Below are 12,543 nucleotides of genomic sequence, written 5' to 3' on the forward strand. Positions count from 1 at the left end.
TTTGGGAAAGTAACGTAACACAATAAAACCACATTTTTCAAAAACTAGTCTCTCATGTCCAAAATGCCCCAAAGGGTGGAGGAATGTCAGCCGCAGACCCACTCACTAACAACCCGGGCATGAGATGATGGATCTTCCGTCAGCTTGAACGGGGGTGGTCAGAGGAGAAGGAAGAAGAGCAAAATATGAGAAATTTTGAAGCAAAAAATACTCGGTTTTAGAAAGACAAATGAACCACGGAGGAAGAAAAAGAAGAAAAGTCAAAGACGGCTACCTTTGCAGAAAAACTGCAAGAGGGAATGAAGCCATATAAGGACAAGGCTCGCCGGGGCCCGTCGTTGGTGAGGCACGGTGTCAAGGTCATGAGCTCTGCCCGCGTCTGACACAGAGGGCTGGAGGGCAGGCCAGAGGGCATCAGCGACTTACTCACATGCTCTCTGACCCACTCGCCCACCAACCAAACATCTATCGGATGCCTACCAAGTGCTTGGCACCAGAGACAGGAACTCGAGGGCAATGACAGAATGGAATACTGAGCTGAAAGCTGTAGTAGCTATTTGATAAATGAGCTCATTAAGAAAAGGAATACAGAGAGAGAATTGCAAGGATCGCAAGGGGAATAAAACCGTGAAAACAATATTTTGGGAAAGGAGAAGACAAACGGGGCAGTAAGAATGGCAGGAGAACTAAAGAGGCAGGACCTTTGAAAACCAATGCAGGAGAAAGTTTTAGGAGAGTAGGTTCTCTCAAATAATAGCGAAAGGTTTTAGCTTCTTTCCAAAAGTTCTAATAAGTTAAGACAACTGATTATGCAGAGGTAAAACTGATTCATGATTAGGCTTTGGAAAATGATAAAAATAAACTTTATTCTTACATACCCATTTAGGGATGCTAGTTTAGTTACCACCAAAATATTTCTGAAATCCGTCTCAACTCCAATATTCTATAATTTTTGTGCAATTGGCACATTGGTTCCTTGGCATAATTTGATTACTTTTTATAGCTCAGAAGCACATTATCTGTTGAGAATAAATTTCTAACTCATGCTGTTGCTCAACTGCAATGCACTGAGTTATCTGCAGCCAACTTTTGTGAGAACGGGAAAGGGGTGAAGGGATAGACAAATACCCCCAGATGGATTCAGGGCATGTTTCTTCGTGTTTTCCTTAAGACAGTCTTGGCTCTCTGGAAGATACTCACTTCAAATAGAAAAGGCACTTTTTTTTTCCTGAGGCACTGCTGAAGTTTTTTTTTTAAATATATAATACAAATACTTATTCATTTTAAAAAAGGTAATTTCAGAAAACAAAGAGAAGGAAACTTACTAGAAAATACAGATCAGACAACTTCTAATAAAGCTTCCACATTTACTTTGACAACATAAAGATAAAAAAGTATAATCAGACTAGGGTTTCTGAGAACAGGGTATGTTTTATGATCATTTTGGGAGCACGAATGATGTCATCATTACAAAGTTGATCTTAACACAAAGATAAAAAGAGGCACTAAGTACTATTAGTACTAATAGAGGCACTATTAGTACTAAGGTACTAATAGCAACATCACTGAAAACAAAACAAAGCCCCTAATTTATCTCTCTTACTCAAAGGATATGTGTTGAAAAAGAACAGCTGTTTTTAGTAAACCCAAAAGTATGGAATAATTTCAAGCTTTTCCACTTACAGGCTGTTTAAATTGTGCTTCTGATGATTAATTTTATTCTACTCTCATGTGTATTGGCAGAATAATATAATTTATTAGCCGAATTTGCATAGCTTCCAAAATTAGACAGTCCAAGGAAAACTGTGTGTGTGTGTGTGTGTGTGTGTGTGTAAAATGAATGACATATATGGTATGTGTTAGTAAACCTTCTTTACACTGATTCCACAGTTCGTGCTGGGAGAGACCAGTTACATGCTTTTTAAAATCTGCTGACAAACATCTGAAAAAGCAATACACAAAAAGGAGTATATTACTACCCAAGTGCACTAAAAACACAATTCTTAAGTCTTTTAACTGTCTACCCCACTAGGGCAAAAACAGAAACTGAATTTAAGGCTGACACACGCAATAAATGAGCTACAGCTCAGTTCCTCACCACAGGTAAGGGCCACACACTGGACGGGAAGGTACAGAAAAGGAATCAACTCCTGGAATGTTTCCAGGAGAAGGTGGTGCCAGAATCCAGCAGCAGCACAGATGCTTTGAATGACAAATACAGTGTAACAAGATTTGAGGGCCCTAGTTTAATTTAAGAAAGGTGGGAAGCAGGGAGAAGAGAAACATGCTTGGTTTTTGCAAGGAGCATGAGAGCATGGGGATATTCTCATTATCAAGGGCAAGGAAGACGGGAGTAAGAGAATATACAAATCAGTGACTCATTTCTATTTATAGTTTGCCAGGCTTTGGGGAATCTAGAAACTGCCCCATCAATAGTGATTACAACCATGAGCACCCCTGGGGTGTACAATCTGGCATCTGTGGGTTTTTACAAACAGGGACTAAGTGGATGAACACACAAGCACAGGAGCATTTGTTCACGCTACTCCCGTGGGGCTCCTTGGCCTGAAGTGGGCCTGGGCGACCCCACGCACCCGTGCGGTCAGTCTCAGCAAACAGCATCAAGGCAGTCAATGTGTTCCTTCTTCTCTCTCCACTGACGACCAGCTACAGTGCTTTGAGGGGATGACTGGACTTTCACTGTGGGGTTTTAGCCAGTCAATGCAAATGCTATGAAGCTACATACTTGTATACCAATAGCTCAAACATTTACTTGATTATTGAAAAAATGTTGATGGTAAATGTAAGCAACCAGAATTTTCATGCCTAAGAGGAGCCTCCTGGCTTTTATAGTTTCTAAAATCTACTTGAGGTAGAATATTATCTGTATCAATAAATATTAATTGAGCACCTATTAATATATCTATGATTGTGCTAGATAATGTTGAAGAGACTAAAAAGCTATAAAAAGCGTGGTCCTTGGCTAAAAAGACAGTTACGCTCAACTGGGAAGGCTAGGAACACTCTGAGCAGAAGAATTATAACTGTGCTAAATGATGCTGTTGGTTAGATTCTCTACTCACTTTGTGCACAGTATACTATTAACAAAGCAGTACGCGTCAGTGAAGTCCTCTAGACTTGAACCTTAGCATGCTCACCCCATAGGACGCTGCGTTATGAAGAGGAATTAAGCCACCTTTGTCTTGTGCGTTGACATCTGCTCCATGCTCTAGAAGGTACTCAGCGACTTCCAGGTTGTTGTAGCCAGCTAATAGTGAAGAAAGGCAAACACATCAGCTTAAAAGAAAAAAATGTGTATATAAATAGTTAAGGACTGGAAAAATATTAAAGTTTTAATATTTCTTGCTTTAAAAGCTAATACTATTATTACATAATGAAGAGCCTTTACGATAAGAAGTTACATAAAATGATGTCAGCAAAAACGTTTTGCTAAGGAGCCCTCTCCGGGTCAGGCCTCCTTCCATCTCCTGGCCATCTGTACAGGTGCGGAAGAGTGGACGAGACTCGGCTGCGCTGGCGGTGCTCACCTGCCAGGTGCAGAGGCGTCGAGTTCCGGCCCTGGGTGTCCCTGCAGTTGATGTTCTCCTGGGTGCACAGCTTCTGCACTCTTGCCAGGCAGCCCTTCTTGGCGGCGTCCAGCAAGGCGGCGTCCCCTCTCAGTAGGTCCTGAATGTCTGTGTCTCCTTCTTTAACCAGGTCTAAAGGGGTATTTCCGTCTCTGTTCTTCTTAGTTGGATCTGCTCCATGCTGCAGAGAAAAACCAAACGGGGTTTGTATTTTCTGTAGTGTCTTTCTTCAGGTTCGTTTGTTTATTTTTAACTTCACTTATCCAAGCAAGGTATTTATTCTACATGCATTTTGAACAACAGAGGCAATATCCTGTTTCATTTCGCCAATTCCCTACTTAGCAGTCTTTGAAAACATCTTTTCCTTTAAGAATGGGATGGATGGTAATTTTGACCAGATTTCAATTATATAAAGATACTCAGCGAATATCACAAAAAATATGAAAATATCATGAAAAAGAACTGAGAAGAGGAAAACACATAGGTAGGAAAAGTACTTGATTTTAAATGCAAATGGAAGTTTGGTAATTTTAAAGTATTTTCATTTTAAGCCTTAACACCTATCATGAAATTAGGTATAAATGTATTAACAATTAATTAGATTCTAACAGTTCACTATGAAATTTCATATACTATGAAATTAAGTAAACAAAAGTCAGGAATCTTTCCCATGGGCCGGTCTCCTACTGGTCCACTGGAGAGAGCTGTCCCGTGTCCAGCGAGACAGTGCGTTCACTGGGACTTGCACGTTATTTCTCACTGACCAGTGACAACAAAAATGACCATCAAACACAGTGTTATTCTCAAGACTCTTAAGAACATATCTGATACCATACAAGATGGAATAAGAATTTTATTTATATTTAACCAGGTTAAGTTTCTCTCTAGTTAAAAAAAAACAGAAGGAGAAATCTACAAATGTAGATACATGTCTGGTCATTTCTCACATCCTTAAAAACACACACAAAATTACTGAGCTAGTAGTTTCATATGACTACGAGTTTCTACTATTTCATCTGTATCCTCAAAACTTACATATGTAACTACTGAGAGATATCTTATATTTTAATAAAAATCTGATAAAGTTTTCATAAGATATATATTTAAATAATGTTTAATAATGAGAAACGAGTTTGTTAACAATAACAGAATAGCCAGTAGAAAATAAAATAAAACTTGGTCAAAAAACTTGTTTCTCTTTCTATAAATGTTTTCTGATGTTAAGACTGTAAGTAGTAGGTAAGTAATGCAAGGTAGTCCAGCTCCTCCCCACCTACCTTGATGAGCTGTGATGAACTGAACTTAGATCGAACGGCTCAGAAAGGCCCTTCAGACACCACTCAAGGCTCTGTGAATATCATGGCGTCACACTCAGACATCCCCCCAAAACGCAACATGGAAGCATCTCTATAGCACTTACTGTACTTAATAGAATAATTTACTTTGACATAATTTTACATGCTAACCAACAGTACATATAATTACTTGATACTTTATAATTTTTTAAACCACACACTTTTAAGAGGAGCTTGCAGATTTCGTATTTTCCTTTGGCTGCTGCTTCATGGAGAGGGGTGAACTTCCACAAATCCGCCACGTTGACGGATGCCCCGTGCCGCACCAGAAGCTCAGCCACCTCGTAGTGTCCGTACGAACAAGCGTTGTGAAGGGGCACCAAGCCACTAAACAGAAGAAAATTATTTTTAAGACATATAACAAATCTTCGAGTTAAAATGATACTTTAAAAAAATAATGTAATTCTTCTATGGCATTGACTATACTGAAGACTCACTTAAAAAGAAAAAAAAATTAATTGGTCTTTAAGACATAGTCATCCATTTCCAAATAGGATTAAGAATTTCAAAAATGTCCCTTTCAATATAAGGACTTTGCATAGTTTCTTGGTGACAGATATAAACCTCATAACATCCCTTACCCTTAAAATACATATATCCTTAAAACACACACATGAAAAGGTTCCATCACAATACTTGAAATTCAGGCTTCATCCTGGCAATAAAAAGCAACACTACAAAATGGTTTCAGGAATAATTAAACAATAATTTGGTTTATCATCTCTCAGATTCTCTTCCATTTGGGCTTTCCTAATGAAAACTGTATGCTTATAAAGTACACAAGGTAATTTAGCTTATTTATTTAGGCAAGCTCTACCTTTTTTTTTAATGGTTTCCGGGAAAAGGTTTAAATATTTAGGCTCCATGCAATGAAAACTCAAAATCCAAGTGATACCGGCTTCCGTGTTCAGCAAGGAAAACAATGGCACCGACTATAAACTCCAGTCACATGAGCAGATCTAGCTGCCTCCTTGTGAGCAAACTATTCTGAGGTTCTGGTGGGAAGGCAGCTGACGTTCTGAAGGGACCAAAAATGTGCCCATAAAAAAAGGTGCATCCAAAAGATGAGTTTAATTTGCACTAAGACATGGCAAAATCCAGGTACGGGAGCCCTTTTATTCAGACATCAGTGCTTTTGACAAAAACCTTTCGAAATAAAAACATTAACTGCTAAAATGGGCAATAGAAAAAAATGGTTGTTCTCCAAGGAACTATAATGCTTTAAAAGAGCGAGTGATACTATTATTGAATACTTGTGTCTGATGTGCCCCTTTTAAAAGATAAATAAATTCAGAACTGTTAAATGAAGGCTAAGTTATATGGTTTAATCCTATAGGACTCTGGTATGTAGTTGTACACAAAGGTGCTTATTTATACTTTGAGCTGATATGAAATTAACTCAGAATATGGAAACTCATTTCAATTAAACTTCCTTCTTGCATTTCTAAATAGCTTTCATGGTTGCTTTAAAAACTGTCCAGATAAAGAGAAATAATTTAGTAAACTAATATAAAGAATATGTGAACTAGTAAAAAATAAAATTATGTTTTTATTAATACTGAAGACTTTGGGATGAAAGGCTTCTTTTTGGAAGAGATTATATATTTTTAATAGCAACAAAAGAAATAATAAATTATAAGCTATATAAACACATTCATACAATGCAATAAAACACTATATACAGGCATTAAAAGGATGAGATAAACTATTAAGTACTAATACGGAAGGACATTCGAGATCTATTACTGGATGAAAAAGCAAACTGCACAGCAGCCATCTGCAATGGCACCAGCCTTTACGGTAACAACCACTCCCACGCCCAGCAGCGCACACGCTGCTACATGCACTTAAAAAATCAGGAGGATCACGACACAATTTTAGTGTTGTAAGCTCTAGGAGGTGAATTTTCACTACATTTCTATGTTTTAATTTATGCTTTAAACTTTAGAAAACATGCGTTACTTTTTAAATAGGAAAACACATTAAGACTTGGAACTATTAAAATAATTTTTTTAAGTCTCAAAGTAACGAATCCCAAACAGCTGAATTCCAACACATACCCTTTGTCTTTGGCATGGACGTCGGCACCGTGGTGTAGAAGGTACTCCACAACAGACACACGATTATAGCCTGCCGCAAAGTGCAAGGGCGTGGAATGCCGGCCTTCCAAATCTCTGCAATTCACATTTTGAGGGCTGCAAAGTTGCTTTTATGGCACACACACACACAGACAGACACAAGATGAACATTAATACTTATTCACTGATTTTGCTCCGAAGTACCACAAGTATCTTGGATAACTTGTGATTTTCTAATGAGTATTTATTTCCAAAGATTAGATGATACAAGTGATGTTTAAAAATCATCATTATGCTTGGTTTTACGGTGTCTAGAAATAAGTCTTGCTGTTCATAGAGCAACTGAACCTTTTTCATCATTTCCTGGCCAAAATCCTGGCCACAAAGAAAAACCCGTAATAAAGCAAGCAGTGCTAGGCCACCACTGCCGTGCCCTCTCTGAGACTGCTCATCACCTTGGCCATTCTTCGCTCAAATAAGGGCAACCCTGGTTGACTGCAGAATAACCCCGAGTTCCTGTCTCCTCTGATGTGCAAGCAAAAAGGCTCTGCGAAAATCATAATGATTTTTCTTGGGCCACCTGATCAGTCCACTTGGCCCTCTGATCAGTCCACAGTGCTTTACTGGGCCTTTGGGCGATGTCTGTCTAACTCTGCTAGTCAAACTGAGTGTGATCCTTTCCTAGTTTTTGGCTTTACTTCCATCTCCTTCAGCGATGCCCTCCAAATTCCTCCTCTGTCTCCTCTTCTCCATTTGAAAGTTACCATTTCAGCACAAGCTCCGATCTCCTTGATCACAAGCAGTAGGAAGCACAGTAAGGACTGACAAGACACATCATCAGTGGTGGCAGGTGAATTACAAAAATATTGGAACGATAATTTACTATCTATAAAAATTTCACATGCTTCAGTGAATTACTATCTATTGGAGAAGTTGATCAGTATCTCTGACTTACAGATAAATAAACTGAGGCTCAGCAAGGTTAGGAGAAAGCGCTTTTCACAAGTTCGTGCAGGGCAGCATAAAGACTCGGACCCTGTTTTCCTGATTATTAATCTCTTGATCTTTTTCCTGCATGGCTGGTTTCAAAACTAGAAACCTGTTCCTACTGATACACTCAGTAGGGGGAAAACAGGACTTCTCAGGTGGCATAATATTTACACAACAGGGAAAAGTCTGGGCGATATAAGGGAGGGCCTGAAATTTCATCAACTCGGTGGAAAAGCACCAGACTCTAAACTCTGAAGAACCATTACCATCTGGTCCGGTCAAATCTCTTATCTTTTCATAACGAGTGAGTCTGTGTCTATGTTAATACGTTAAATAGAGAATAAAAAAAAAGAAACATAAATTAATACATAAACTAGAGAGAAAGGCTACAAAGACTGGCAGCAGACACCAATGGTCTCACACAACAAGCTGCCTCCTGCTGCTCCTGCTTTTTTGTCTAGTTCTTATTTTTCTAAGTTAACCCCCGCCCCACTCCCCGCCCAGAGAATACTGGCAAAATAGGAATGAGGGAGGAAATAAAGGAACACAACTCATTTTTCCAGGCCAAAAGTAAAAGCCGATGCTGCTTATTAAATATTTGCTTTTTAATATTTAGAAGTTCTTTATTCTTTCCTGTTTCATTTTCTTTTTGAACAGCAAAGCAACTGCACATCGTTTCTGCCTGCTTTATATAATTTCAAATACGTTACTTAGCAAACAGCCTTTTCTTCTCATATTTCTAATAATTCCTAAAGCCTCTAGGAAAAGAATATTTTCAGGCTTAATCCTCATTTAATTTGTGCTATGTGTTTTCCTGCCACTATAATTCCATTAAAAAAAAAAGTTGGCCTTTATTGTGAAGAGACTGTTTCGGAAACCTGAAACGTGCAGTCCATTGCCTGCTACATACAAAAGCCATGGAATTAATCTACTTTATTACATTAAGAATAAACTATTGATTTTATTATAATGGGCACATGTAGCAATCTGAGTGCTGAGACTGCCATGCTGTGACACGGAAAAGGAGTCCTAATCATTTTTACATTTAAAGATGTTCTTCTGTTAGGGTACACTTACAATGACAGAAGTATTTTTAAGAAAAAAATACATAATTTCAGATCTAAGAGAACTTGAACATTTCTCCCCAGTGGCTATTATAACTGATATTATTATTTTTCTTTAAGTAACTTTGATGTTATTATATAAGAAAGAGAGGTTGGTAGTGACCACATATTAAAATAAAAATAAAGTAACACAGAGCTTAGAAAGTGTTTACTGTCATTTCAAATAATATACATCATTAAGAATGCTAAAATTAGTTTCCTAAAAATCACAAAAGTAAGTTTTGCTTAGTAAGTAACAAAGTTTAGTCTGCAAAAAATAATCTGGTATGACTTCCAATACAGATACTGTAATTGGCCTTTCTTTAAAAAAAAGAAAAAGAAACAAAACCAAAAACCATATCCCTTTCTGCTATTTTTATCCATATGTGAATCACTGTAGATGGAAAATATTTTTTAAAAAACATATTCAATTTTAGAAAATAATTTTTTACCTGAAAAACATTGAATCTATAACCATTGTTTCTATGCCACAAATAAAGGGTTGATAAAATTTTCTTGGCAAACAGAGTTCCATAGGAAAGAAAATCCATCTGCATATAAATAATTCCAAATGGTTGCAGGATCATAGTATCTTCCGAGAGCAAACGTGAGACTCTTGGAAAACTTCAAGGAACATTGTTTCAAACCTTACTTTGCTGAATGCAACTTCTTTGGTAGATAGTAATTCACTGAAGCATGTGAAATTTTTATAGATAGTAAATTATTGTTCCAATATTTTTGTAATTCGCCTGCCACCACTGATGATGTGTCTTGTCAGTCCTTACTTTGCTTCCTACTGCTTGTGATCAAAGAGATCAGAGCTTGTGCTGAAATGGCAACTTTCAAAAGGAAAAGAGGAGACAGAGGAGAAATTTGGAGGGCATCGCTGAAGGAGATGGAAGTAAAGCCAAAAACTATTACATGGTTTTGACCTAGCTTAGAAATTTCTGAAGGCAGCCAAAAGTAACACTTTAATTAATGTAAGTTAAAATAAAAGAGCTGTCACATAACCAGAAGAAAAGTGACTAAAAAGCAGTTGAAGTGAATGGATAATAAGGCACATACTAGGAAATTTTTGTGGTTAGAGCCCTCTCTTGTTTATGTGTTCACTCTGCTCAACCCTGTCACTGTTTGGATTTGAGCAGCTTCACGTACAAGTTTAAAACGAACTGGTTAGCAAGGGGTCAGTGGTGCCACTCCAGACATCAAAGGCACTGACTTACCTTCACAGTTTCCAAATCTCCAGCTTTAGATGCTTCTAGAAGTCGATAGTCAACATCAGAAGTACGTATAGGTGTACTTTCTGCATAAAAGGAAGGAAAGATGATGGCTGGTTATCATGTATTCAGAGAAGAATAAAGAAGGCAAAATTAGCCCTGGCTGGCGTAGCTCAGTGGATTGAGCGCGGGCTGGGAACCAAAGTGTCCCAGGTTCGATTCCCAGCCAGGGTACATTCCTGGGTTGCAGGCCATAACCCCCAGCAACCGCACATTGATGTCTCTCTCTCTCTCTCCCCCCCTTCCTTCCCTCCCTAAAAATAAATAAAATCTTTAAAAAAAAAAAAAAAAAAGAAAGAAAGACTTGGAAAATTAAAAAAAAAAAAAAGGCGGCAAAATTATTTGCTGAATGCAAAGAGAGAGATTAAGGGGTCAGATTCTAAGACCTAATAATATAGGGTTTCCCCCCTCAATCTTTACTGGGAAAGAAATGTGGTTGCTTACTTCAATCTATATCCATCTCTTCCTAAAGCAAATTTAAATAAATTCTAAGACACAAGTCTTCCTCCATCCCTACTACTCCACCTTTCAAATTTTCTGGTCAAACCTGGCAAAGGGGAATGGAGAAACACAGGACAGTGCACTCACGATCCCCTTCATGATAGGCTGGTCTTAGAAGTGTCGTATTGAAGCTGTGCTGTGGGCTTTGTTATGCAGACCTGGGGAAGCCACTCAACTGTCATTACTTAACGTTCAGCCTTTCTTATTTTCTTTTTAAAGATTTTATTTATTCACTTTTAGAAAGAGGGAAGAGAAGGAGAGAAAGAGGAAGAGAAACATCTATGTGTGGTTGCCTCTTGAGTGCCCCCTACTGGGGACCTGGACTGCAACCCAGGCATGTGCCCTGAATGTGAATCGAACCAGCAACCCTTTAGTTTGCAGCCCACACTCAATCCACTGAGCTACACCTGTCAGGGCCCTTTAGTCTTTCTTTTGGGCCTCAGTTTCCTTAAAATGAAACAGAAGTACTACTCCTGAAATCACCGATCCTGGAAAATAAAATCAGTGTACAGAAATGGCCTACTAAATGCAGAAATTTAATTCACATTTATCAAACGGCTTCAGGGAATTACAATGTAAACTGTCTGTAAATTGGGAGGTGTGATACCAATGCTAAGTGGAATATAATTAAATTGGGCTGTTCAATCTACAAGTATGAGGTTAACAAATGAAATTTTTTGATTAATCCAATATAAATACAACAAAAATTCATTGCAGATTGGCTCAAGTGAAAAGGTTTTTAAAAAACCATCTGTACTACATCACTCAAAATATTTCATGAGCATTAAGTGAGGCTTTTATAATGTGAACACACACTCAGATAGCACAAAAAAGGGACAGGGTCCAGGAGACCGGAATTAGACTGGCTCTCCTAACCGTGACAGGGGACAGGCCACTCGATAGCTTAGTTATTGCTCAGCGACTTACAGGATTGTTAGTCTGCCTTAAATTCTCTTCCAGATTTCAGATTGTGTTATTTTATGAATGGAGACATCTTTCTTGAACCCACCGTATAAATGGGAAGAGCAACAGTTGCTAAAAAGAGGTTTTAGATTTCAGAAGAAATACTGCACCTCTCTCTAGTCTGAAGTGCTTCATTCAGGAGAAAGGCTTTTACAGAGTAAGTTATGAGAACTCCTCAATGGAAGATAAACTGTATTTCTTCAGTCATAATAATAGCAGATAAAATGTTAAGATTAAAGGGAGGGAAGAAAAGAGTATTTCATACAATAAAGCACGTTTCTGAAATAACAATTACATTCCTTTAAAAGGGAGAGTCTTGTATCTGTTAGTTTGTGGAAGTGTTGAGTCAGACATCTTTACATTCCTTTTCACACGGAGAACACTCAGAAAGCATTTGCTGGGTTCACTTCCATGCTACTCTGTATCGGGGCCGATGTATACGTCAAATCTTAGCTCGCTCTCTGGCTTCCCTCGTCCTGTTCTTTCATGTCTCATTTGCCTCCAGTCTAACGCTGCCTGACATCACTGCACTTTAGGTGTGTATGCTATGTCCCTATGACAGCGATTCTGGCAGCTGGTAAAACTCACTGAAACCGCCTTAGGAAATCTATAGGTAATATTTTTAGTTTATCATTTCAACAGAATAATATGACAACTGTTTGCATACAGAGTCAGAACTTCGGATATTT

The 12,543-nt window shown here is 38.2% G+C and overlaps 1 protein-coding gene and 1 long non-coding RNA gene across 2 annotated transcripts in view; both read right to left on the minus strand.

Moving 5' to 3' along the window:
* The window catches only part of TNKS (tankyrase), a 173,776-nt gene that overhangs the window by 23,286 nt on the left and 137,947 nt on the right, over positions 1 to 12,543 (minus strand). The window contains exons 13-17 of the mRNA XM_028526418.2: positions 10,337 to 10,416; positions 7,003 to 7,148; positions 5,104 to 5,269; positions 3,549 to 3,768; positions 3,159 to 3,268 (exon numbers count right to left, since the gene is read on the minus strand). Of these exons, the coding sequence (XP_028382219.1) occupies positions 3,159 to 3,268; positions 3,549 to 3,768; positions 5,104 to 5,269; positions 7,003 to 7,148; positions 10,337 to 10,416 (722 nt within the window). The remainder of the gene's footprint in view (positions 1 to 3,158; positions 3,269 to 3,548; positions 3,769 to 5,103; positions 5,270 to 7,002; positions 7,149 to 10,336; positions 10,417 to 12,543) is intronic.
* LOC118497438 lies at positions 8,511 to 10,324 on the minus strand. Its single transcript, XR_004899967.1, has 2 exons — positions 10,029 to 10,324; positions 8,511 to 9,769 (listed from the first exon to the last, which is right to left on the minus strand). It is a non-coding gene; the product is annotated as an uncharacterized LOC118497438 (long non-coding RNA).

This window comes from Phyllostomus discolor, chromosome 11 (genome assembly GCF_004126475.2).
Source record: "Phyllostomus discolor isolate MPI-MPIP mPhyDis1 chromosome 11, mPhyDis1.pri.v3, whole genome shotgun sequence".
Classification (NCBI taxonomy): domain Eukaryota; kingdom Metazoa; phylum Chordata; class Mammalia; order Chiroptera; family Phyllostomidae; genus Phyllostomus; species Phyllostomus discolor.